The sequence below is a fragment of the Chlamydotis macqueenii genome, chromosome 14 (assembly GCF_036417535.1).
Source record: "Chlamydotis macqueenii isolate bChlMac1 chromosome 14, bChlMac1.mat, whole genome shotgun sequence".
Taxonomy (NCBI): Eukaryota; Metazoa; Chordata; class Aves; order Otidiformes; family Otididae; genus Chlamydotis; species Chlamydotis macqueenii.
This window is the reverse complement of record NC_141569.1, coordinates 18,700,743-18,728,182: the sequence shown is the minus strand read 5'-3', so window position 1 is coordinate 18,728,182 and position 27,440 is coordinate 18,700,743. Positions and strand designations below refer to the sequence as shown.

Below are 27,440 nucleotides of genomic sequence, written 5' to 3'. Positions count from 1 at the left end.
CTAAAGGCAAGATTTGGTTTGAAGGCATAGGTCCTGTAAACAGCACACGCCCAATTTTGCTCATGTGAGTAATTCCGTTGAGTTCCCTGGTGCTTGTCACGTATGAAAAGCTGCGTCTGTAACCTACATCTGTGTGGGGCAGGACCTCAGCTCCTCGTTTCTAAATGAGGAATTTCCTATAAAACATTTGTGGTCACAAAAGATAGTGGGTTTGGATGTGGAACAGAGTAAGGACCTATCTCTTGGTTTTACTGCATTTGTGTCAAAACACTTGCCCAACACCAGACATAAATATATTACGTTCCTGTAAGTGAGCAGCAAAACTGCTGTTGTGTCAATAGATTAAGGATTTCTCCCTGAACTTAATCCAGGAGATACGTAGTGTTCCAGGGAGCTCCAGTGTTCTCTGGTGGCATCCGTCTTGGATGGCAAAGCATCATCCGGGCGTGCTGGGGTTGCTGGGTCCTGGCACCAGAGCCCAGCTCACCCGCTCTGTGACATCGAGCCCTGCGATGTGTGTTGTGAGATGCAGCAGAACAGGAGATGCTGACGATAAATTAATCTTTGCTGCCTTTGTGTTTGAAATATTGGCGAAGCCTGTAGGTTTTCAGACACTGAAAAAAAGTGAAGTAGGAGCTATGATGCTGTGCTCTCCTGCCTTTATATCTTTCTTTATCTCCGTCCAAAGATAATGCAAAATTAACAGTATGAATGATTCACCCTGGAAATGCCTGTGACAGTACTCGATAGCTTTTAATGTGCATTGCTTTTTTGGATGCCTGATTCCTTCTTCACCTCCCCGTCCATCTCTCTCGCTCCTCCCCGACAATTTAGAGGAAAAAAAAAGTTCTTTAAATAGCTCTTTGCTTTTGTGATGTACCGGGCAGCCTTCCTAGCGTGGCCTGGGTTACTACAAGAGCAACGGTGAAACCTTGTTTACAGCTAGCAGGTTGGTGAGGATTTCTTTCCCCCCTCCCCCTAAAAATCCCTAGATGTTGCCATCCAGTTGCCTTGCACGTTCCTGATGCTTCACTTGTGATATTACCGAGCCCTGACAGGGCGTACAGTGCTTTCTTTGTCCGTATAGGAGCCGATGGGAAGGGGGCGCGGGTGCCGCCGCGACACGCGGAACGGGGCTGGTTTTCCTGAGCCTGCAAACCCAACGGAGAACCGGCCGTGCGGAGGCAGGCAGCCGGCGTCGGTGGCTGTCGGCTCCTCTTCCCCCTTCCCCAGCACGCCTGCACACCAGACCCCGTGCAGTGAGACACCTGAAGGCCTCTCTTTCCAGGGTGGGCTGGCGCGCAGGGGTCGTTGGCGGCGCTGGGATTGGCGGCGGATGGCGGCTGCAGGTGGCCTGGGCTGACAGCTGGGTCACATGATGGCTGTCAGCGCCCGCTTTCCCACCGCCCCGCTGCCTCCGCGCTCCCGGGCTCCGGCACAAGCATCCCGTCGCTCCCAGGAATGTGAAGGCTGGGGGTGCAATCTGGAAGGAGGCCGCGTCGCTCTCTGCCTCCCCCCCCCTCTCCCTCCTCTTCTCGTCCAAGCAGGCTGAATTCCCCACGGTCGCGGCTGGTGGAGGTGCAGGATGGCAGCCACAGTTGCCAGGGCACTTGGGTCGTGAGACTCAACTCCGATCGCGTCCGCGAGAGGAGGAGGAGGAGGATCGATGGGTCCGACATGTACGCTCCGGCGCCTGCCAAAGCAGCGCTTAGCTTCCCGATGAATTAGATCCGTCTCCTCGGCAGCGATACGCTGGAAGAGACAAAGGCGCGGGGAAGACGGGCGAGATTTGCTTGCGCTGAAATCCCGGGCTGTGCACCAGAATGGAGGGGCAGGATTTGGGTTACGAAACCGCGGGGCAGTGCGAACACAGCCCGGTGCAGACCCCCGTACTGCGCTTCGGCCAGCCGCTCTCTTTAAGGTGGTTTGTGTGATCCTGTTGCTAGGATGCAGCATGGAGAGTCTTTTGTTTGAGTTAAATTCAGCCCTCTTGATATGTCACCTGACAGTCTTGTGGTTTTGGATGAATATGGCTCATTGCTATTATTAACCTGGGTTGGCAGCCGGGCACAACGGGAGTTTAGAGGGATTTTGGAAAGTGGAACTGCTCGGCGGACAAAGATGCTTCCCAGGTATGGTCACTGCACAGTTCTTGAGATTATTTTATTATCAGCTTAATATTTTCATTGTGATTAAAGTGCTTCTTTTCCAGAGATATGAAACCTTTAGAGATTAAATTTTTTTAATGATTTTTCTCATAATAGCATGCGTAAATGACACTAAGGTATTCTATTCCCTAAATAAATTCCCGGTTTAGTTTTGCAAAGGGAGGTGCAGTCTGCCTGAATAATGTCAAACATTGTGTTCAGCGCTCGTGCATTTAACTGGAAGGAACTGGGTCTTGTGTGTGTGTGGTTTTTATTAAAACAGGTATTTCCAAAGAGCAGAGAGCCTGTGTGCGTGGACGTGCACATGTTTGCAAGCGTGTATGTGCTTAAATCAGCTAAAAGCTGAACAGGTACTTTTTGGAAGGACGTGCATAAAATAGTATTCGTAATTTCGTAGAATATTTTTGGGACTAATCATGAATTCTGAACCTGTGTAAATGGCAAAGTTACTCAACGTGCTATACATCTTTTAACAAATCCTTCCAACCTACTTATTTTCAATATCACACTCCAGATTATGATTAATGTGTTGACTAGACTGCACCTAACCTGTAAATATTACGAATTTTTGCTTGTGGAAAGGCATCTGGCTCTGGCATTAGACTTCGGAGTATAAATTAGGTACCTTAATGAGAGCCAAGTGACTTGGTAGAAGAGAGAAAAAAAAATGAAAACAAACTGAAGTCAGCCTCATATACAGTTAAAGAACTGAACGGAGCCGAGGACCCTGGGAGCCAGCTGAAGTGTAGGTCCAGGTTTGTTAGACCGAGCGTGAAATCGCTGGCTGACTGCACGTGTGCCTAGCGCACAATGTGTGCTCAGGGTAAGCAGCAGAAGTTTCCTGGAGCTCACGTCGTGCAGCTATTCAAGGTGAGGATTGCTAAGCGGGTAACTGAACGAGACAGATTTATAGAGGTAGCGTGGAGCTGACCTCTGCGGTGCCACAGCGCCTGTGGACACGTCGCCCTCCTTCCAGAAATGGCAAGGGGATCACTTGGGTTTTTTAAGTTGGTTTTTTTTTTAAAAAAAGAAAAGTTATTTCCTTGTGCTAAATTTGAAGAACGTACGCGCTGCAAGCTGTCACCCGCAGTGGGTGGTTGTCCCCGAGATGATCCACCGTCCGTCGGTCCTTCCAGGCTCCCCAGAGTCCAGGTCCCGCGGCCTTTGCGAAAGCCCGGCTGAGGTCAGAGTGACAGAGAGCGGCGTCGCCCGGAGCGCGGGGTAAACTCCTTCGCAATCGATCGTCACGGGCTCCCTCCGTGGCCTTGGTCGAGTTACAAATGCGGGTTTTCTCTGCAGAATCAGCGGGCGTTCACCACAGCAGTCACACAGCCCTGAAGTGACCTCAGCTCTTGTAAAGACAATTATCTTGCAAAACGTTTTCTAAGCGTAGGTCCCGTGGTTTCTCTGGTTTAGGGATCTTCCTCCTGCTCGCAGCCTTCTGGCCATGTTAATGGCACCAGCGTTTAAATGAAATCTCTCACTGAAAACGCCAGCTTTGCAAACTGGCAGTGCGGCCTGGATCATCCGTGCCATGTGAAACTTGACAAAGTTCTTTTGCGTTTCAGGTGTTATTATTAAAAAAATAAATAACTCGCCCGTGCCTCTTTATAAAAAGGTGATGGATTGTCTTCTGAAGCGGGAAGCATCCTTAACGTGCTGTACGTTGCTGTTCTCATTGCTTCCAAATTAGTTGTGCTCTTTCAGAAGGTTCTGCACAGCTGCCTTTGGACAGTAGTGGTCAGATAATAAGTGAATTGTTGAATTGCAGTAAGGAGGTGTTAAAATATGTACAGTACCCTCCCTGTGTGTCCTGTGTACTCAACTGTTGTTGTATCTTCTCAAAGCTGAAAGAAAAAAATAATCAGTAACAGCTAATAGAAATGTGCAGAGGAATTTAGGCAGGAGAAGGGAACCCCTTGTTGGGAAGGCATGTCAGAGTGAGAGGTGTGTGATAAGGTGGTTGGACTGGGCACGGACCGTTTTCCCTCCGCTTCTGGTCGCCCTTCCCTGTAACAAAGCAACCGCGGGAGCCTGAATAGCCCTGGGCTGTGGATGTACAGGTGAGCGCACTTCATGTGAACGTGCATCTCCGTGGAGAAAATCTGCATCTGAAATAGCCCAACGCACCCAGCGGGGTGGTCTCGTGTTTATAACGTAAGCTCTTCACGTCAGGGACAGGCTCTGTCCAACGCCTGTGTAGAAGCTGGCTGAGGTCTAAGCACCACCGTAACGACAGCAGGACGTGAAGAGGGTCATCTGCAGAAGTTGGAGATAAACCCTGGACATCTCTACGCCTCTGTTCTGATGTTCGTCTTCACGGGAGCAAAGCAAGACGTTTCCTTCCGTGCGGAGCCCCGCGGGGAGGGCACGGGGCAAGGTGGACCTGCCGTCTGCTCTGCCCTGGCTGTTCCTGCCAGCCTTTTAAAAAGGTGCTAGCATGAAAAACACGCAGAACAGATAAGCTAGCATAAACTATAAATATCGTTTGCGTAGATGCATTTAAAAATAGTTGGAAGTGATTCATCACCAGGCAGTTTTTATAGCTATGGGTAACATGGTGTAGGAAAACAATAGTTTGACTGATAGTCTCAACTTACGTCTTCAACAATTAGTCACATTCTGGTTTTGAGTAACTTTACTTTTTGGCAAAATCTTTTACAATTCCTACCTGCTTGACATCCTCATCAGTTTGCTTCAACTGCTTTTCTTTAAGACTTATGAAATATCTGTGTTAGTTATTAAAAAGTAATTGGATCCTACCTAAGCTGTGTTAGTATGGAATTGTTTTACAAGTGAAGTCTCAGGCAGGGGGAAAATGGTGTTAAACCAAACCCGTAACGTAGTGAGCAAGTGCTGTTTGTGTTGTAGTGGAAACAAGGAGGAAGGAACGTCTGTGCTGTCAATTACAGGGGAAAATCTTGTATTTTAATTGCTGGAGTGGTAACGAAGGATTTCCGTATCTGTCGTGTCATCTATTAAAACTTGCAGAGGGTGTAAGAATGCCGCTTTAAAGCCATTCCGTTGCCTCTTGCGGAGAAATGTCTGTGGTGGTAATGGACTCCAGGAATTAGATAGGTGAGAAAATCCATCCTTGGAGAGACTCTGGAGTTCCGGATTGCCGTGCGCCTTGCAGTGGAGATGTCGGGAAGCGTGTAATGGATCTGTGCAAACTGCAAATAACGCTGCTGGTGACGGAGCGTGGAAAAGGCAGGAAAACAAAACGGGTGAGAGAGAGAAGAGCTGAACGATAGTAGGGCTTAGGTGTGAATGTGCAGTAAAATACAATTTTTCAGACCTTGATTTCATTACTATTAGTTTCTAATAATTTCATCGTTATTCTTGTGGAAGTTTGCCTTTCTGGCCCAGCTAGTTCCTTCCCTTTGTTGGTGCGCTTGCATTAGCAGCTGGGCAGGTGACCTCCGGAGGTGCCTTCCAGCCTCCACCCGTTGGCGACGGCCTGAGCTCAGGTTTGTGTGATTTGCTCCTGCAGCATCCCACGCAGCCTTTGTCCGTCAGCAACTTCTGCCCCATTTGGTTCACGTAGGTATTTCTGAACATCTCACTGTAGAGGAATTGCTGGTGGTGCAGTGGAGATCGCCACGGGCCTGGCGTCCGACTCAGAAATAATTTGTTTGTCGCCGTTTCTCCTCTTGCACCACGTGTGAACTCGCAGCACCGACTGTGTGGCAAAGTCACAAATGCTTCCACTGGGGAAACGATTGTTGGTCTTTTCTTGGTGGTGGTTTTTACATTTGTTTGTTTGTTCTGGGTTTGTTTGGGGATTTTTCTTCTGTAAATATGATCAGTTTCAGGGAAAGACGGGAAAGTGGTAGATAGGTCACGCAGGAAAAAGTCCTTGTTGAGACAACCGTCACTTCCAGAACAGCGTGGGAGGTGGAGGCTGACCTTTCGTGAACATTACTAGAACGTTTGATTCTACGTCTCCTGGTTTTCCTCTAAGAATCTCAAGAAAACATCAGCTAAATGTCAAAGTCACTTTCCATTTATAAGCAGAACTAATTCCATTCAGAAGATCTAGGTCAGTTTTCATCCGCCTGAGGAGCAGCGCTGGGGTACTGCCCTGTTGTATTGGTTTTGGGAACATACCCTGTGCATTGCATGTAGGAATTGGTACGTTTCTGGGGATAATCTATCCAGATATCGAGCTGAACAGCACTTTGAAGCTGCCAATAACAGCAGAGCGACTCCGTGTCCCACTCCCCCAGAAAAACGTGCCTCGCCGGGAGGAGGCAGGGGTGCAGGCAGCCTCTGTTTACTGTCTGTCGAAATGAACTTTCCCCAGCTCTCTTAAAGTTTCTTCTGGTTTGGGAAGCGGCCCGCTATTGCCAGGGAATGTTTTTGCAAGGCTGAAATGTGCTTAAGGACTGTGTTATGTAACAGAGATAACGCTTATTTGGAACGATCACAAATTACGGTGGGCGATATCTGCTCGGTGCTTGTCTGGGGAAAGTTGAAATGTCATGTGAAGAAGCTGAGAAGTAAACAAGCTCTTGTTACCTCCATCAACTGTGTTTCCGAATACAGCAAGGGTTTTATATTTAGCTTTCTCTCTTCTTAGTGTGTAATCTGCTCTTGGAGCTTTTTATAAGTAGACTTTCCTAAGATCTGGAACAGCCACTGCCCTTCTTTGCCAGTAATTTCAAAGTCAAATATCAGAAGTAGTAGGTAATGGAAGAGATGCTTTTGTCTGAGTGTGAAGGAAATTCAGATGCGTCGCAAGGGTGGAGCAAGCGATAGTACCTTTTTGGCAGGCAGTTTGCTGTTATTGTCACACGTTGTTTCTTTATAGGAACCACAGTGGCCTATCTGGAGACAAAATGAGTTTTCAGACTTCCACTGATCTCACTTCAATATAAGGAGGTGGTTCCTCTAGGAAGCCAGTTTGTCCAGCGCTCTCACTTGCCCTCGCACCTCCAGCCGTGGTCAGGGTCTTACAGCCGTCCCAGCTCTCGTGCCTTGGAGCCTCTCGGGTGTTAACATTCCAAATACGCAGCAAACGATTGGGATTTTGTTTTCTTACGTTTTCTGAAATGCAGGACGAGGCTCATGAGCAGAGCCCCCGGTAAATGTCAGCTCTGCTCTGCGTTTGTCGCAGCGCGTGGTTTTGGTTCCGAATTTGCTCAGTCTGCTCTTCCTGTAGGCACGTCCCTCTGCGGACAACGCGTGGCTTCAGGTGTCCCAACAGAGAGGGTGCGTGGCTCCTTGCCCCCAAATCTAGACACCGAGTTATTTCAGTTTCAAATTGCTCAAGCTTTTTTCTTGTAATAAGTTGCTTTTGACATTTGTGGCACATGATCTTCTCTGCAGCTTCTGTTTTTCTCTCCTGTTGCTAAATGATGGGGTTGAGCAGATTAGGAAATGGATTTCCTCTCTCAGGAGACCTTGTAACTGTATCTCGTGGGGCTCAGCTTCTCCAAGCTGGGACTACGCTCGTTGTAAAGCCAGTGTATTTATTTTGAACAGTCTTAAAAACTTCTGGTGGGCAACCGTGGCTTTGGTGATGGGCAAGCACAGCTTTGGTGACCAAATTGATTCTCTGCCGTGACCTATGGTAGAAGTTGTGGGGTTACAAATCATCATTAGCGTGGTGATCACATGAAGCGTGGGCGCAGAGAAGGAAATCTTGTGGTTGGTGAATAGAAAGGCAGAGGAAAGGGAAAATTTACAATGGTCTCGGAGCCTAGCATGCCAGCTTTACTTTAATCCATATTGCCATTAATGGGGGTCTTTTTGCTGAAATAAATGTAGAGCTGCTTCGTGTGAACTGGGAGCCTGTGTCCTTCATAATGGCTGGAAAGTTTCAGGGCCTCGTTTCTTACTTCTTGGGGTTTCAAGCTATCCTGAAAGCCAAGGATAAGGAAGATAGGATTTCACTTGATCTAGGAAGTGGCTCGTAACTGACTGAAAGATGATTCCTGTTGGTTTCATGGATAGAGCAGGTGTCTTGTTTCCTATTTTCCAAGAACTGAGGAGGTATGGGTGCAAATGGATTCCCAAGGCCATGGGCAACAGTGCTTGCTGGGTTGGCTTTTTAAAATGGAAATTTAAGACAAGCCACCCTTGAAGGTGAGATTATGCGATGGTAGTCGAGCCTGAACCCTGCAAGTTCTCCCTTCACAGAGCTCCTCTGGAGTCAGCGGCACGAGGGGAGGCAGAGGCTGGGGAAAGCTCCGTTCCTGGTTACCGACTGCAGAACCAGTTTGGGAATAGGTGTGTGAGGAGAGGGCTGCAGCGTGTGTGTGTTCTGCTGACCCGTGCAGCAGCATGGCCTTGAATCACAGTGGCTTAAGTGGAGATTACTCCTAAGTCTGAACGCAGGGAGGGCCTGAGGAGTCAGGACCAGGCTACACGTGGCGCTCTGTTCCCCAGCACCAAACCCCATACGTTGGTAAGAGCGTTGTAGTTCGTAATGCCGCCCTTAGTTCCATACACGTATGTTACTACAGCGTGTGTGAGACCTGAAGAAGGGCAGGCAAGGGACTTTGCATTTTTTTAGCTGTGGAGTTCAGCACTTTGCCAACCCGTGAGGCCGAAACCCCATGACTGCGAACGCAGAAGTGCGTTACTGAAGGGAGAGGCCGGTGTGAACCTAGACCTCTTTTCTTTCTGCTTTGGAACTGCGAACGCTTTCAAGCCAGAGCTAGTAGTGCTGCACGCGTCACGGTGTATGTTGTAGCAGACTGGTGTAATTTGGCAAGTGTAGGGGAAGAAAAAACCAAAGGCATGGTTCTGGCTACAGGATCAAAGAGTTGATGAAATGGCGTTGCGTTTGCTGGATTTTATCATTCAGTAAAGTTGGATGTACAGATAATGTAGAAAAAACAGTGTAATAAAGAGTTGTGGTAATTGATCCTTCTGCTCTTTTATTCTTTAATTAAAGCTGGCCCTTGCCGGAGTTTGACCCGAGTCAGATCCGACTGATTGTCTATCAGGACTGCGAAAGAAGAGGACGCAATGTCTTATTTGACTCCAGCGCTAAGAGAAAAATCGAGGATGTTTCGGTGTCGGTGAGTGTTTTATTACTTTGCATGGTTATAGTCTATATTTTTTAAAATTGCAAGATTGATAAATCATAAATGTTCTGTTTTATTCACTTCAACATTTAAACGTCGGTTATGTGCGCAGCTATATTTAAATGCCTGGTAAGTTGCAAATTGTTCAGGCTTCAATGATTTCGCTCTTAACAGCTCTACTATGGTGATCTCTCTGTTCTGGGGCTCGTCTGCTTTCTGCTCTTTCAGAGGAGGATTCCTTCCTGGGACTGCAGCAGGCGGTCCTGGGGGGCTGGGGCATAAACTGGTATTTATGGGTGTGCTGTTATGCCATGGTGGGATCTGCATCCTTAATCAGATCGTCCTCCCAGTCCTGTGTGCTCTGGTGTCCTGTGTGGTTACCTTTCGCCAGTCGTCGTGTCAATGCTTTGCTGACGGTTTTTTTCACACAAAGTTACTTGAAAACTTTTCCTCTGTTTTTTTCTTTTGGTGTGGTCTGCGTGATAATCTATGAATTGAAACCGTAATGGGTACGGTCAGGTGAGGATACTTCCTTCTTAGGGCTCTGGCCACAAGATTAATTTCTGTCACAGTGCTATTGTGAGTGGTTGTGTGAGGTTGGACAACTTTGCTGCTCTGAACTTCCTTTTTACCATCTTTAAAACAGTTGCAAACTATTTTAAGCCCTGCCAGCAGAAAGCAGTGTGTGAACTGTTGCTTTTACCCGTAGGACCTACTAAGTTCTGTAAGCGGGAGTACGCAAAATAACGTTACCCCCCAGGCCTGGTTTTCATCTGGGGTATTGGAGTGCAGCCAGATGATCCTTCATCCAGCTTTGTAAACTTTTTGGCTTATTGTTGAATGCTGACAGCCTGGTGCTTCCCATCCTGGTGCTGAGCTTTCTCCATCTACACGTCCTAACCTCTGGGAGATAGTTTGTGTCTCAGCAGGCTTCTGCAGTGCTTACTCTAGCACATTTGTAGCCACCAATCAACATCCCAGTTTCCTAGTTCTTACTGAGAATTAGTGAGGTAAAGCAAATTTCACAGCTGTTGAACGAAATGCATTTTTTTCTTTTTCATTTGAACTTGTTAGAATGGCTTTACAGTTTGTAAGTTCTTGTTCTTCTACATGCTCTTGCCAGGAAAACAGGTTTTCAAAGACAAGCGATCTTTAAAGTGGTTTATTGGTATGAATTGCTGGCTTTGCTTATTACTGTTACTTAATTATAAAATATTACTTCATTAATAAAAAAGACATTGTACAGTATAAATACTCTTGCCAGTTCTCAATTGATTTCTTGAAAGCCTAAAACCTCTTCAAGATAGATCTGTGCGAAACTTCACAGCTTTGGTTTGTTCCAGAAAACAACCGCTGGTGACTGTGGCAGCTCATCAGGGAGAGAACAAAGAGCTGCTAATGAAGCTGATATGGTTCCATATTAGTCTCTCCTTTATTTTTCTTTGCTAAGAGGGGAGGGAAATAGGCAGTTGTATTCACCGTCTCTATGAAATGAGTATGTGAGACCAGTGGGGGAAGACTGTTCCGAGGGTGCTTGAAACGCCCGGTGCTCGCCTCTAGTAACCTGATATTTCTTCTATTTTGTGGTATTGGGAGACTTTGAAAGAGAATATATTGAAACATTTGTTTGCCATGGTATCTGCCTTCTGTAGCACTCAGATAACGTTACGTCTGGCAAAACTTACCCCGTGAAACCAAACTTTGCAACAGCAGAAACTGCATGTGGATGAAAATGTGCTGAAGAGTCCTGGGCTCCGCTTGCTGCGAGCTTCGGAGAGGCTTGCGCGGTTAGCAGTACGTCCTGGCCATTTTCAAGGAATAGCATTGTTTATTTTTCTTGCTCTTTATCGTGATTTTCATTAATAAAGACACACCCTGCCTATACAAAGCCAGATCTTGGCTCTAAGCACATTCCAAGGCCCTGCTGCCCTTTTGCAGCAAGACGTGTGTGGGCTGGGCACTCTCCCTTCTGAAAGGCTATCTGTTAATCGCCTCGCAAAAGCCAGCGCTTTTCTGCATCTCTGCCCCCCTCCCCATTTCCTGCCGTGTTTTGTACCTCGGGATTTACAAATGGCACTGGGGAGGGGGTTGGTGAGAGCGCCTAGCAGTGGCCAGACTGTTTGGTGGAAGTCTAACCAGTCTAACGTGGAGAACCGAGAAGGTTTCAGTTTGCTTTATGTTGCTGTGCTCTTCGGTTCCCATTTTCTGTTGCCTCTGAGACGTCTAACAAAATTGTCTACTTGAAAGCAATTATAATGTAAGAGTTGTATGCCTGTAGCAAGGTGCGGTATGCTTTGGTCTGTTTTATATCTCTAATCTGTGCGTATGTCAAGAGTTCTGTGCCGTGGACCGAGGTTGAACGTGGCTCAGTCATTTGAATTCTGTAAGGGATGGTATGCTCATAAAATGTCAGGAGCATCAGAGCGAACTTTTCCAGACACGGATGTTTCAAGAAATAAAGCAGTAGGCTCTGATTTTGTGACGAGTGAAAACTGCAGAGTTTGTGCTCACACCAAGCTGGGCTCTAATTATTAAAGCATTGCTAGGTTCATATTGTCTGTGAGGAAAATTGACTATAACACAGATTAGAATTTTATGTTTTCATTGGAATCAGCCTCTTCATGTCTTCAAAAAAGCTAAATATTAGGTAAACAAGAATTTTGGGAGGGCTTGTTGCACGGAGGCAGGCAGAAGGCAGCTGAGACTTTGCAGCACTGCCTTTAAGGTATTTGAATTGCCCAGGAGAACTGGTGTTTTCCTCGAGTCTCGCTAGAGTTAAACTTGGCGAGCGAAGCCGAGAAGCAGTCTGGTGACTCGGCCCCTGCAGCGGGAATGTTGGCTGAAGGCTGTGCCAGGCCTTTCCACCCGGGCCGGGCAGAGATCCGCCTCGGGCAGCTGCGGGCACTTGGCACGGGGCAGGCAGAGAGATCCCCTTTGTGAGTCCTATACCTTTTTTGGTGCTAAGCAGGAGAGGTTCTTCCCCGGCGTTCCAGGGGCTGGGCTGTTGATCAGCCAGGCTCGGTGAGCGGGGCAGAAAGGCTGCTGCTTCACGAGCATCAGAAAACTGGGTAACTCCCCTGTCTTCAGTTCTGCCAGGGTATCCCAGAAGTGTGCCTGCCCTTTCCAGCCCTCTTGACGCTAGGTCATGAGCAGATGTGTCAGGCCAGGCGTTTGCATATGGAGTACACCAGGGCAGCGTGTGACACCAGAGGAGGACGTTACTGCCGCCTTTGCTAAACAGCCTCGGTCCACACCCAGGCATCCACGTCCCTTGGGTTTGGGGTGTCAGAGTACTTCTCCGGGCAGGCTGGTGGGTTTGACCCATGTCTCCTCTACAGAGTTACTTCAGAGTTTGTTCCTCATACTAATAAGTGTATCCTTTCTCATGAGATGGTATGACTTGCAGGTGATAGCGTTACGAACTATGACTGGTTTCTACTGGTAGACTGATTTCTGCGCTTGTCTGCTCCTTTTAACACCTCCCCATCTGTGCCCCACTCGCGCGTACCACCAGCCCTCCCTGCGTGGTGCCTCGTGGCTGCGCGAGGTCCCGCACGCGTCCGCCCCGCTGGGTTGTGCCCAGTTCGCAAGCCAGGAGCCGTGGGTGAGCACAGGTATACTCCTCCAAGAGCTGTGACAGCGGGCCTGGTTTGAATTTCAGCTCGAACACGATGAGCAGCTCCTTCTCCTTTTCGAGGTGCAGAGGCCAGCGCTGAGCGTTCAGCCTTGGCTCTGTGTTCCTGACCCCTTGACACTGCACTCAGGCGAACCTGGACATGTAAGAAGCGAAAAGATTTCCTGAGTCTAAAGCTCAGCCTAGGAGAAGGCATGGAGTCCAGAGAGGAAGAAGAGGTGGTATGGGACCATGAGGAAGAGGAGGGAGGAAAGAAAGCAAGAGCCACGGTGTGCAGGGTGCTGAGCAGGGATCTAGAGTTTGGGTGCTTTGGCTGGGAAGGGGGAAAGACAAGGAATCGGAGAAGGGCGGTGGCTTGTTCCCAGCACCCAGAGGCAGAAGAGGATTTTCAGAAGCAGGGTTTGTTTCGTGTTTTTAAGAAATGAAACAGAAAGTGTGGCCCGGGGTACAGAATTTGAGATCTGGAGGTGCAACAGTGGACTTGGATTTGGGAAGCGAAAAGCTCGCTTCTGCCATGTAACCTGTTGTCTTTATCTCTGGGATAATTTACCTGAAAGATCCTGTGATACTCGATCTCCTACTGCGGCAATTTCTCTCACTGCAAATGCCATATTTTTCCCAAGGTAGAAAAATGGCATGCTGTTCTAAACAAGCCTGGATTAGCCCCATGTTCTAATATACCTCAGCCCTGGATAAATGTTGAACAGCAAATTGCTCTGAGGGATTAGTAACTGGATAGTGAGCCGTTTGCTTTTAGGTGAGATGTGTGAAATGGAGCCTCGGGTCTCTGGCGCTGGGCGGATGCATTTCCAGCGAGCCAGGCTGGGCGGGCGGGTGAAGCTGTAAGCACGGGGAGCAAGTCCCACCTTCTTAGCTCTGCTTATTCTCTCCAAACAGAAATGGGAGAATATGAGTGGAGTGGGGGAGCATAGAGTTGCCTTTACTTCTTTCACTGAGCGCTGAGTAAGAGAGGAACTTGGTAACTCTGGAAATAAAGGGAGAACGCAGCACTTGGCAGCTGCATTTTGAGAAAGAGACCTGGATTTTTTCAGCAGCACTTGAAGGGAAGGAGTGAATGCCTGGTCAGGTTACCCTTGTGTCCTGGGTGGATGCATACATTTAATTACACGTTCAGACCATCGCATGTTAATAAAGCAAAAGAGTTTATCTACTTTGGAATAAGTTTTCAGCTTTGCCGAAAAACCTGTTTCGGAAACAAGGCACAGAGCTCTTGAAGAGCGGCAGCTTTGCGTGGAAATACGGATTTCTCCGTCGCAGTGGTATCTGAGCGCCTGCTGTTGCAGAGAGGTGGAAAAGAGGAAAGCATACGATGGCATTTCTCTTCCCTTCTGTCACTCACAGCCCTAACACACACGCACACAGTCTGGATTTAGTTCAGCACGCCAGGCTCCTTTCAGCTTTCTTATTATCCCCAAACCAAAACGTGCCCAGCAGAGATTCCTCCTCCTGCGCACAGCACTGGGCGTGTTTTTTCCACTGGCTGAGGAATTTGTAGGCCTTGTGGCAAAGAGTTAAAGGTCTTTGCTGATAGAGGTGGAGAAAAGAGATTTCAGAAGCAGAACTGTAGAAGAAAACTCCTTTGTACCCTGTCGTACTATAAAGACACTTTAAGTTATCTTCAGTACTGCCTGATAGGTCTCCAGGACTCTCGGCAGACGATGACCTCTAATGTAAGAGCTGCGGCTGCCAGGAAGTCTTCGGAGCTGGGCGGTATCTGCAGCGAGCTGGCAGAGGAGGAACAAAGAGCGTGACCGCAGCGGGGAGAGCGGCGTGGCAGCCAGGAGCGGCAGCTGCCCGCGGCATCCTTCCAGCAGATGTTCTGCTCTCCAGCAAAAGCCGGCATTTCGGAGAACTCCAGCAGCACTTGGCCTAGGGATCTGATCTGTTGCAGCTATGTCTGTTTGGAAAGAAAGTCCACAGTTTTGAAACCTTCCCATGTGCAGTTCTTAAATAATCGGGTTACCTTTTTATTTTGTGAAAGCTGGCTTGAATATCTTTGAATATTATATCGAAATGCAAGTAATCCCACACCGTTGATGCATAATATCTTGAGATTCATAGCATCTAAAATATCATTGACATTTGGACTCAGAAACTGCAGAGGAGAGGGGTGCTGATCTCGTTGTCCAACAGGTTATTCTTAAGCACATGCTAAGTTTATAGAAGAGCAAACACCAAAATTTTTTAGTGATCTGCACTTGAGGAGGGATTTACTGTTCACAGGGTTCTGAAAAGTGGTCTCTGAAAGATCCTGACCTCCTTTACAGACTCCTTGCAAGAGTCCTGGTTCGTTAAACTGCCCTGCAACGACCAAACAGCTATTTTCCTGGTTTGCTGTTTAAATCAGGCAGCTGTTCCTTCGAGGTACCAGACTCCCCAGTGGATCTGGGGAAGGCTGCTGTGCAGAAAAATGCAGTGATAATGAGAAGAAACGGTTTAAAAGTAAGTGATTTGCAAACTTGGGCTATTATTTTAATGCACAGAAATGTTTTTCACCTGTAGAAATGCATTTACTGGCTTTGCAGCCCCGAGGAAGCTGAGTTAGAATTGTAACTTTTTAGAAGGAACTTTCAACATCTGATGGAAAATGCAAGCTGAAATGTGGTTTGCCTGCAAAAGCTTCTGTAACCCTGTGGATTTTATGTGGTTTTATCACATGATGCTTGCCTAGCCCAGGACATTGTTGTTTGTGTCAGAGATAAAATGCAATTCTAGTTCACGAGTTCCTGCTGAAGTCATATGATGAGCGTTCACATGGTCCAGCCATTGTGTACTGTGCTCGAGCCGCAGATCCCGGCAGTTAGCACATCCACGGCTTGCGTGAATTCAACGTACTCGCCGCGATGTTGTAACGAGAGGATACTACTACGGGAGGCTGTGTGACAGTAAAGCACAGCACGCGGCAGCTAGCGAGTGCTTCCTTGCCGTCTGCCACAGAATTACTCGTTTGGCTGCACATTTTTCCTTCAGGCTTGCTGTGGGAGCAGCTCAGTAATCCCCGGTGTTTTCTGCTGGTTTGCTAAATCTCACCCACAGTTAGGGCCAAGTGAGTCACCTCTCTCTAACTGTGGGTGAGATTTAGCGGGGGGGGGGAAGTAGTAGTAACCTGCACAGCGTAGGACAGAGGCATGGGATTCTCATCTTGTCCCTCATCAAAATCCCTCCACCAGCAGTAAGCAGTCGTCTTTTTGTACAGTTACTGCTGATGAGCAGTCATGAAGTGAACACGCTACGCACTGGGTATTTCACACCGTTCCTTTTTTTCGTAGCTACTAAAGATTAAGACGTGCTTAGGATTTTGAATGAAGGGGGAGCTTGTCATGGACCTGCGAGTCCAGAGATGAAGCTGTGACTCGTAATGGCACTTCTGTATTTCCATCTGTCCCCTGAACCTTGCTGCCAGACGTCTTTGCTTCCAGCTGGCTCTTACCGGCCTTGGTGATTGTATAGGAAACGTTAATTAAGGAAGTCTTAGGGCGGAGTTTGTAGCTAATTTTGAGCAGTGGAGACTATTTCTGTCTGCTGGTGCTGCCCGCTAGCAAATGTAAATAATGTCAAGCTGACGTGAGTGGTCTGAAGTGTGATGTATATGAAAAGTACGTTGGGATCCTGAGGCGGAGAGGGTTGCCTAACGCTGGTGTAAGTAGCAGTGACTGACACGGCTGCTGGTCCTGCCTGGGACGCTGAGGTCCGTGGGGGGAGTCACCAGTGTGTATCGATAGCGAGCAACGCAGTCGGGGAGCATCTCCAGGGCCAGCCACTGATAATGCTGCGTGTGTAGGGTAGACACAGGTCCTACCCATCCTGTATGCCAGATCCAGCTCCATCTGAGCCCTCTCACCTCCCTTTTTTTTTTTTTTTTTTTTTTTTTTGCTGTTTTCTCTCTGAATCTCTATCAGAAATCACCCCTTGGACCATTTCTCCGTCGTTTTGTGAAACTCCTCTTGCTTCTCTGTAACAACTGACTGTGTTTTGCTGCTTTGTCCGTTTTCAGCCTCGCAATTCGCTCATACTGAAAATGAGAAAAGCATGTCACCTCTGTGCCACTCTTTAAAAAGATGAGAGAACTTGGACACAGCTAGGGAGAGGTCTATGAAAAGAGTGTATTTTCTCTTCGCTTATCCTTGTAACGTGAATCTGGAGTTCTGTGGTCTTCTTGCTTGATTATTCCCAATCTGTGTTTTCCTGTATGTCGTGATCTGGCCGGCATCGTGTCACCTCTGTGTCACCTCTGCTCCAGTGGGCACAGGGAGCCAGATGAAGATAGGTGGAGCCTGTTGTTGCCATCCTTCCTTTGAGCGCTTTGGTACCAACCTTTCTCCTAATCCTGGGTCTAAAAAAGTCATTTGTAAAGCTTCAGGGATGGATGGCTGCTTAGGAGAATGGAGTTGGAGCGACCTGTCAGCTCCTGGCTCATTGGAAATAATCAGCTCAGCTTTCTTTCCTAAGCCAGCCTGCAAGAGATGCTGATAAATATTCTGTTAAACTGCTTTTCTTGGGCATGAGCCTTTTTGCTGTTAAATGCACTGAACAGGTAAGTGCAGTGCTGCTCAACAGGGATTCCAGGTCGTGGGTCTCAGCGTGGCATGTATGTTGTCTGTATTTCAGAAACTCTGCAGCGACGCTCAGGTGAGAGTTTTTGGGAAATGTTGCCAACTGAAGCCTGGAGGAGACAGCTCTTCTTCCTTGGATAGTTCAATCAATTCATCCTCCTCGTTCTCTGATCCAAAAGAACAATGCCCAAAATACCAGGTGAGTCACTCTGCCTTTTTTTTTTTTTTTCTTTTTTTTTCCTCCCCCCATGACCTGTGTTGGGTACTAACGGCAGGTGAGGTACCGAATGTTGTAAAATGCCTGAAATTAGAGAGTCCCAGTGGAGAGCAGTTTTCAGTCAAAACCAGATGTTGGTCCTGACTCAGTAGTGTTTAGTTCTGTAGCTTTGGGTTTGAACAAGTCTAAAACCAACCAGCTGGTTCTCTGGGGATGTGTCTTGAATGGCAGCAGTTTCTGCCAGATGATAACACCCATTCGGTACGATCAGACTGGGCACAAATCTCTTATCTTGGTGCGGATGAGGTAGTTTATTTAACTTTATTGCTAAATGCCAGGGAAGTAACAGAGAAACGTGCTATCCGTGGGGACAGTCCGTGTAACAGCTTTATAACAAGGGATTCAGTGTGCTTGAGTTACGTTTTACATAAGAGATTTTGGCCAGGAGAGCAGCCAGAGTCATCTGACACGGATATATTTCTGTCATCTCTCCTTCCATGGATCACAAGTGTTTTATATTAAGCCACCCGAAAATAGAACTAAGCCCTTCCACTCTTTGTAATGAAGTAATTGTGTGTTTGAGGGAAGCTGCTGTCTCCACAATCTGTTCTGAAGTACAGTACTACTGATGGCTTCATCTGCCGTAGATATAAATGAAGAACCTTTCGGGGCCAGCTCTCCCACTGTCATGTTAACTCTGGCTATATTTGGCGCGCTGCATATTCTTGTTTTCTCCTTCTCATCGCACTCTTTTCCACAGCTTTAGTGAGGTGGCTGAAGAGCTGTTTTCCATCCTCCCTTCCTGGAAGGGCATTTAGCTGCGGTTACGAAAGGAAGAGACGTTTCTGTCAGCAGCTTCCTTCCAGCACAAAATAACCTCCTTGGTGCATTGTGTGAGCAAGAAAAATGATGCCCCCGCTATCCAGAAATTGTCTGTCCTACGGGCAGGCTCTGTGCAAACAATGGCCAGTGTTACTAAAGGAAATGAATGGTAGTGGTTGGCATGACAGTGTATTTTAAAGCTGTGGAAAGTTTTCCCTTTTAAGTCCCTGGTTCCTCACGCGTAGTCAAAATCTTACAGGGCTGCACACTGGCTGTGTGACTGGCTCAGAAAGCGTGTGAGAAACGTTCAGCTTAAGCTGGCCTTCCACAGCATGTTTGTTTTAAGCTGCCTGCTGTCTTCCCCGTGCTCCTTCCGGGCTTCCCCAGCAAGCGAGCAGGGAGCTGTAAACACCGGAGTTCTTCAGCACACAACAACGTTTGTACGGTGTGCGCAGAAAAGCCAGAGTAAGTGTGTCCAGACACCCGCCAGCCTGGTGTTTCCTATCTTCTCCCTGCTCTGTCTGCTACCCTCAGAAGTTACTCAATGTATTTGCAGTATTATAAGGTTTTGTTTGGTTGGTTGGTTTTTTTTGTAAAGCTCTGAAGTGGGAGTCCAAATAATACAATGCCATAGGACTTTTAAAACAGTTCTTTATGTTTCCTTGTTTCAATACACGTTGACTACATATGAGCAACTTCAGCTGCAAGGTGGAATACCGGGTTTTCTTCCAGGCTTCCATGTTTTTAACGGTGTCCCATCCAGATCCCTCGCAAACGTGACGAGAATCCATCAAGATGAAGCTGGATGTGGTTCCAAGCTTGCCCACAGTTACTTGCGCAGTGGTGGTACCTCTGTACCTGCTCGCGGTGTAGTTGGGAGCGAAAGTCTTTGTTTTGTTGATCACAACGTTAGACATTTATTTCTGTACTGCATTTTTTATTTACATATGTTCTTAGTTATTGATAGGACAATAGGTACAGTAAGTGGAATATTAAATGCTGTAAATATTATATTCAGAAAAGTAATTTCCAAATCATGCAAATTTTATTGCCTCTAGTATGCTAATGTGCAATAACATACACTCGTGGGTATTTTACGGTCAGTTTTTATGACAGCTCGTAAATACGACCTCGGGAACTGGTTTGTGTCCAAGCTGTCAGTGCCGGAGGTTGTGCCCTTTTTGCCAGATGCACCTTGGCTATTTTTTGTTTGAGATTTTAATATTTAACCCCTTTCCTCAGTTCATTGCACTCTACTTTGGTCTTGAGTGACCTTTATTTTGCCGCATTAGGGGCCCAAAGAGCTGAGCTGTGGCGGTGTGGCCATATTAAATGCATGCAATATGTGCATCTTCTGTTATGCATGGTAAAATCGGTGTCATTAAGTGTAGATGAAAAGCCAGACTGAAACAGGCCATGGGTGCCTCTTATCACACTCTTTGCCTTCAGCATTGCTTGTCTCTGTCTTTCAGAGGAAAGGGAAACCCCTATAATTAAATTTGAAAGCAGCTGATTTTCACTTGCTTTTTTTAATTTGGTTCCTTGACAATGAAAATCAATATTTTCTCTTTAAGTATTTTTCTTCAGCTTTAGAATTAGATTGTCACAACAGCAGAAGGTTGAAACCAAAACCAACCGTCAAGGGCTTGACATTTATTCAGATGGAGACCTGCAACAGATATAAAAATAACTTTCCTAACATTTGGCTGTGGTAGTTTGCAGTGTTCCTACTTCAAGATGTCGTGATGCGGGCAGACCTGTCATTTCCTAGAGCCGTTACCATCTATGCTAGGATTTCCTTGGAGCTGCTGGGTCATACTGGCTGATTTTAGTTTTTCTATTGGTGCCTGCTGTGCCCCTGGGCAGCGTGGTATCCTGCGGGGTCAAGGTGGAGACCTCTCTGAGACCCAGCTGCTGATCACATTCTGCCCTGTCATACGAACCCGAACAAACCTTGCGATTGCATCCTCATTTTTATAGCTGTGGTTGCTACTTTTAGTCATCCCCTGTCTCTCTTGCACTGGTAGAGATTTCAGAGGTTAACAGTCTGTCTGTTAAAGTACCATAGTCTTAATTGAGAGCGCTTGAGAAGAGCTAAAAATTGAAAAGTGTCGTAAGTGGGTTGCGTTCTGGCTGATTGGCATTTCCTTCTTCCTGCCCTTGTTCTGCGCGCTAGCGTGAGCAGAAACATCCAGTGGTCACCTTTGTGTGGCTCCTTACTCCCGGTGGGAATCCGTGGTGTGGACACCCTGCCCTCGGTTGCATTCTGCTAGCCTAGAGACGAAACAGCCCTGGATACAGAGACAGCAATCTCAGTCATTGAAAGTACACAAATAAGATAATGTCAGCTGAGCAGTCACCTCCAGTTGATTGCCCTGAGGAACTTTTTAATTTCAGGTGTTCGTTTGCAGTCTTTGATCTAGCCTGTGATGCGGCATGGTGACGTTCCTCCGTTGTATTTAGCCAGCGTGCCTCACAGCAAGCTCTCACCAGCCGAGCAGGAATTGCACAACTTAAGCCTGGCATGGTGATGCTGCAGCTCTTTGGTGGTACCGTCACAGGAGCACCAGGGAAAGGTGCAGCAAATACAAAATACCATCCGTGGATAAGTTGTGGATCAGTCTTTGTCCAGAAAGCACTGGTCCAGCTTGGCTCCAGTGCACACTCTGGATAAGATCTCCAGTGAACTCTGTGATTCTTCTTGTCAAGCAGACACAAGCTTTAGGCTTAACGTTAAAACTTTTTAGTCCCCTGCGTCGGCGCCGTTGGAACCTGCTTCCCCTCACCCCTGTAGATAGGTTAGGTTTGCTGGGTGATTTTAGTGGTGTAGCTCACAGCCAATGTGGAGATCACTTTCTATGCCAGCATTATCTTCATTGAACTGTTCACCTTAGTGTGTTCACCAGTGTACAGCAAGATATTTTACATGTTTATCTTTACATAAAGAATATTTTCCTTTGTTGTATGCTGCCTTGATAGAAGTATGCTCCTAAAGTGCTTAAAAACAAATGTTGGTGGGGTTTTTTGCAGGGTTCTCGGTGTTCCTCAGATGCTAACATGCTTGGAGAGATGATGTTTGGCTCTGTGGCCATGAGCTACAAGGGCTCCACGCTGAAAATTCACCAGATCCGGTAAGATTCATTTTTTACTGCTGGTCTTTTCAGAAGACTTACTCCTTAGTGCTAATATCTGATTAAGTGAATGCCACAAGTGCAGAGTAAAAGGAATTTCTGGGTTTACTTTAAAGTTATTCTGATGTCACTTTTGACACAAAAGGCTGTGTTTTGGTCTATAAAATCTGAGGGTTGTGAAATGGAAAGCAAAGCCTGTCTTGGCACTGTGTTTCTGACTGACTTCTTCCTTTCTGTCCTCTAGCTCACCTCCCCAGCTCATGCTCAGCAAGGTTTTCACAGCTCGCACTGGAAGCAGCATCTACGGAAGTCTGAATACGTGAGTCCGTTACAAATTGTATCTATTGCATGTAAGCAGGTGACTGTAAGACCGCAGAAGACTTTTTTTGGACCCTCCAGATTCTTTCCTAGAAAAACAACTCCTTGTTCCCTGATCTGTTACATCCTGTCACTAGTGTCCTCGCCCTTCTCTTGCGGTTGTCTTCACCTCAGTTTGCTTTAAGTGAATGAAAGAACCATTCCTTTAATGCCAGCGTGGTGAAGCCCAGCGTTGTAAGGTACAAAAGTACCTGCAAGCACCAAAGGAGAAGGGATGAGGACAGAACTCTGGAGCTGGGGAATTCAGTCCAAGATGAAGAAAAAGGTGTTACAAAAACACCTGGCTTCAGAGGGTTCAATATTTAGTTTTCTGTGTATTAGCTGACCCACCTGAGAACGTCACTTAGGCTATGAAAGCTTCTTCTAGTGGAAACTTGCGTTCTTATCTTGTCCGTTCCACTCAGGCTGTAATGAAGTAATGCTATATTCTACTGAAATGCAAATCACTGCTTTTGTTGTGTGTTTTATGTTTGTTACAGGTTGCAGGACAGTCTTGAGTTCATTAATCAAGACAGCAATACATTAAAGCCTGACCACAGTACAATTATGAATGGACTTCTTGGGAATATAGGTAATTACAAACAGATTTTATTTCCTGGTATCTTTAACTGAGTAATCAGAGATTCTAGAATATAAAAATCTTCTAAATAGAATCAATTCTTTTTTTTTTTTTAAAAAAAAAAGCTAAAGACATAACAGAAAATTAATGTAGTGGAGTTTGGAGGAGAATAATTTGAACAGTTCAAGGAATTAGCAGTGGTTCAATATATACAGCTGTATACGTGTATATAAAATACGTAATAGAAATATTTAGATACACTTAAGTTCAAATACAGAAAACATTGGAAAATAACAGTCTGTAGCACTTTCTAAGCAGTCAGTCTCAGATCAGGCAGGACAGATTCTGCCTGCCTCAGTTCTCCAGTTTTATTCTCGTTAATAATTTTCATTCTGCTCTGTACTCTGGCCACCCGAGCACGTGCGGCCCCGTGTTTCGTACTACTCTACGTTAACCTTGCACAGCTGCGCTGGAGTTTTTGATCCAAGTAGACAGAATGTCTTTTTGTTCGGTCCTCTTTCTCTCTCTCTCTCTGACCATGGAAGCCAAGCAGTCTTGAAAAACCACCTGGCATCTTGGGTTCTCAGCCTTGGTGGAAGGGCTGTGGGTGAAGGCTCCGTCGACATTCGGTTACAGAACGAGGGGAAGCTCTTGGCTTTTCCTGGTGGGAACAGTAGAGCTGATGGTGAAATACTGTACCTTAGGGCTTGGTTGTCCGGTGTAGCGGCCTGATGAGCTCTTCAGCACATCCCTTTCCCTTGGCTTAGACTGTTGGCTTTCTGTTGTGGTAGGTGGAGTAAGGGGCTGCTTTTTACATTTGCTTTCCAGAATATTGCTGTACATGAAATACACTTTTTTAGGATTGGGACTACGGAGTGAATCTGATTGTTTTGTTACTGTAACTGGGTTTCTGGCTTTGACATGGCCCTAATTCTTGTTGGGTGTCTTTACTTCTCTCCTTCACGCTGACTTTGATAAGACCACACCTAAGCATGGGCTAACATGCTTTTCAGGTTCAAAAGCTGTACAGCTCACTAAAAGCATTTGGAATAGTCCATTTATAAGCAAAACCGATTAAAACTGTAAGAAGCTACTATCTATGAAATGCTTCCTGAATTTACTAAGTCAGGAAAGTGGAAAAGATGCATTTCTCTTAATATTCTGTATTCCTTTCAGACTTCAACTGTAATTTTTCACAGTGTATGAATGAATGAGGTGCCTAGTGTAAGAGGGAGGAACTCGCTTCATCTCCTTTTAGGATTTTGTGGATTTGGCAAAAGTTTTCTGTCTCACCAGCATGATCCCAACCGCAGGTTCACATTCACATAATGCAGCTGTTAGGCGTGGACTCCGTGTGATGTAGGTGTAGCCAGTGCCACGCGGTCAGCTGTGTCCGGCTCCGTAGCGAGGGCGAGCAGAAAGGATTGCGGCCCCGAGAGTGGACCAGGAGGCGTAGGCACCTCGGCGCGAGGGCGTGCGACAAGACGGGCCGAGATGCCTTCTAGGAGAGGATGCTGAGCCTTTCTCTGTAACTGCGCTGCAGTTTTCAGTCGGTTCGACACTGTTTGTTTACAGTTCCCGTTTCGGCGCAGAGGGAACCTTGGGTGAAGCAGGTGAAGAAGTTAATCTGTAACTGCAGCGTTTCTGACAACTGTTCACAGCAAAGACTGCGACAGGAGAAGGGTCGATGTGGTTTGGTTGGGAACCACTTCCAAGCTGCTTTTTTTTTTTTTTTTTGTGTCCCATCCTTTAGTAAGTAAAGGCCTGAGAGAATGGAAGGGAGCTTTGTTGAGGTGCACCCTTGGTATTTTATATTGTCAGAAAACTTGGAGTGAGCAGTAGCTTCAAATTTAAGAGAGGGCCTGGCAATTAATGCGTTAAAAATACCCATGCATTTTTCCTGGCTCTCTGCACAGTAAATACACTCTTTCCCTGGTATATCCACAAGCCAGTATTACTTTTAAAATGAACTACTGAGACTGCTAACATTTATTTTCTATAAGAATATTTTGCTAAACTGACGTACTGACTGTTCTCAGAACAACTACTTCAGCTTGTAATTTTCCGTTGGTTCTACTCAGGCGAATCTCTGCCTGCCTTCTCCCCTTCCTCCCTCTCATCCTCAGCAGCCGTGCTCCTCGGCCACCCCACCAGCGTGGGTGTTAAATCAAACATTGTGCTCCCCGATGAATCTCCTGTTTGTGATCAAGTGAGGCTTTGAGCCTGCATAAATTAATCATTTTTCCACTAAAAAAAAAAAGGGGGGGAAAAAAAAAAGAGCCCTTGGAGAGAAACCCCGTCCTTGTATGGGAGACAGTTAAAACTGTGTGTATTATTTTATTATTTTAACTCTACTGTATAGTTTAACTGTAAGCTGTATCCTTGAATCAACGTTCTCGGTACACGTAAGAGCTGTTCTCCTGCCTACCTTGGTCTGCATTTATGTCGGCTTTGATCTTCTCCTTGCCCCGGCCCCCTCCCTGCCGACTGGTCTGCTTTACTAACCTCCTTCTTTCATGTGTATTTTACGTTTTGCCGTGTAGGTCTTTCCCAGCTTTGCAGCCCTAGGCGGGCGTTCTCAGAGCAAGGTCCGCTCCGCCTCATCCGGAGCGCCTCTTTCTTTGCAGGTTTGCAGCGTGCCGTGTGCTGTGTGCCTAGTCTAGCTGATGTGGCAACACTGTGTGGAGTTGTAGTTTAGCCCTGGAAATAAGAAATTTATTTTATTTTTTTTTTTAAATACAAAAGGGACGGTGACACCTGCTCCCTTACCTTTTTGGATGCGTCTTTTAAATCCCCCGAGGACAGCAGGCATTTTAATACTCCTCTTTGGGGATGGTTGATTGTTTTGTTTTGAAAAATTATATATTTAATGGTGGATTTCTGGAAATCCATTATTTCTGAAAATAATACTTGACAATAGTGTCAAGCTGTTTCGATCTGGATTTATTTCAACCAAACTGTAAAAACTAAAGCTAAGCTAGGATCATTTCAAACTGGCATTTCTTGCTTTCAGTGGCTGGGTCTTATTTCCATGGCTGAGTAGCTTTTATTTCACACACACGTTTGTAAAATAGATTGCATTTAAAGGCTGTTGAGCCTGAGACACTTTTGATCTCGTGTATACGCAGACTGTGAATCTGGACAGCTTTTGGCTTAGTTGAACAACCAACACACTGCTCACGGTTTGAAAGTATTTATTTTCTTCAAGACAGCATTGTAAAATCCTTCTAAAATTGTATATATAATACCAGAGAAAGCTGGTGTATGAATGAAGTTGTGTTTCTATTGGGTTTTGGTGTTGTTTTTTTTGTCTGTACACTGAGTACTACCACTGTGACCAACATCCTTTTGGCACATTAAAATTTCATTGAAGAATATCTGTGTAAAGAAACAGAGTGTACTGGGTTTAGTTTGTGCTAAAATAAATGTATGGACTTCAGAAAAACACATACAAGCTTTTCAGATAAGTGTTTTGGCTTGTTCAGCTAAGCAGCCTTTCTTGGTGATGGCCTTGTGCAGTGCTGTTGATCTGAATTAATGAGCATGTTTTTGTTTCATTAATTACATGGAGATCTGCAAACAAGAAAGGAACTGTATATTCCCCTGCTAATTGGTATTCCTTCTTTTACAGTTCACAGCAACCCTATGGATATGCCTGGGAGGGAGCAGAATGAGGACAGAGACAGCGGTATAGCGAGATCTGGTAATGTCATTTCTACCTGTTAACCCTGTAGATGCCAAAAATATTCAGTAATAGTTGCCACTGAGATGTCTAGACATCATCAGATAGTTTTCCCTGTGCTGAAATGTGATTGTTCTGTTCTATGTAAGCATTAATGCGTACCGGTATGTGCACGTACAAGTGTTGTGGGTGCCAAGGGTACTGCGTTAGGAACCTCACAGAGGTAATCTGAACAGCAGTGCCATTTATTAAGGCATGCTGCAAAGAAGCAAGCCAAATGAAATGCTGAAAGGAGTCTGCAGCGTTTCTGAACGATACTTCTTGTCATCTCCTTTCCAAATTCAGGAGGATGGTGATGTTAAAACATGAATTCGCCTCCGCAGCACCCCTCTTCTCCCCGCAAATTCAGGATATTGGGCACTTAAGGTTAGGGCTAAAAGCCTTTTAAAGGATGTGATTAACGTTACTCCTTTCCACAAAGAATTTATTACCTGATACGCAGAGCTGATGAGCAAGGTGCAGCCTGTACGTTGCCTATCGTGTAAAGCTGCAGGACTGTCCCGCCCTTGCAGTGCTCGTATATCTTGTGATGTTATTATAAACTGGTTATTTTTAGATAAGAAACATAGATAAGCAAAAGAGAAAGCACTTGAGAAGCAACACAAGTTTATCTTGAGGAGCTTCATTTAGTTGCTGCTATTATTTTCCAAATGCTCTTTCTTCTGGAGAGATTTTTTATTTATTCCTCTTGTTATTGCAGCATCTCTTAGCAGTCTGCTCATCACTCCGTTTCCATCTCCGGGCTCTTCGTTTAACAAAAGCTGTGCTAGCAGTTACCAGCGGCGTTGGCGTCGCAGTCAGACTACCAGCTTGGAGAATGGGGTCTTCCCTCGATGGTGAGCGGGGAATGAAAATGCTGGTTGCTGCCCATAAATTTTCCACCCTTGTCAGCTTGGTTCTGCTCTTGCATATGTACGTCTGCTCTTGCTGTTGCTTTCTGTGGGATGTTTACAGAGGTGGAAGTCAGGCTGCACTTCTACGCCTGATCTTTTTTAGTATCTGTTTTCTTCATGGCATTAATTATTTTACACTCACTAGAAAGCCTTCAGCAAAATGTAAACCTGTGGGCTGTGCTTTTGAGGATGAGAAGCCCTAAAATCCCACTCAAAACACGAATTCTTGGCAGAGATGGGAGAGAACTAGAGTACCATAATCTCATCCCACAAACACTTGGAATC

At 46.2% G+C, this 27,440-nt stretch overlaps 1 protein-coding gene across 3 annotated transcripts in view; it reads left to right on the top strand.

Moving 5' to 3' along the window:
* Window positions 1-27,440, top strand: part of FNIP1 (folliculin interacting protein 1) — a 68,017-nt gene that overhangs the window by 19,519 nt on the left and 21,058 nt on the right. The window contains exons 1-9 of one of the 3 annotated variants that reach the window (XM_086759174.1): window positions 1,522-2,132; window positions 9,073-9,199; window positions 17,469-17,612; window positions 21,483-21,583; window positions 21,828-21,902; window positions 22,441-22,532; window positions 25,064-25,147; window positions 26,152-26,223; window positions 26,963-27,098. In XM_086759174.1, the coding sequence (XP_086615300.1) occupies window positions 1,996-2,132; window positions 9,073-9,199; window positions 17,469-17,612; window positions 21,483-21,583; window positions 21,828-21,902; window positions 22,441-22,532; window positions 25,064-25,147; window positions 26,152-26,223; window positions 26,963-27,098 (968 nt within the window). In that variant the 5' untranslated portion in view covers window positions 1,522-1,995. Of the gene's footprint in view, window positions 1-1,521; window positions 2,133-9,072; window positions 9,200-17,468; window positions 17,613-21,482; window positions 21,584-21,827; window positions 21,903-22,440; window positions 22,533-25,063; window positions 25,148-26,151; window positions 26,224-26,962; window positions 27,099-27,440 lie in introns of those variants that run through there. The other 2 variants (XM_086759175.1, XM_086759176.1) reach the window with 2 other exon arrangements.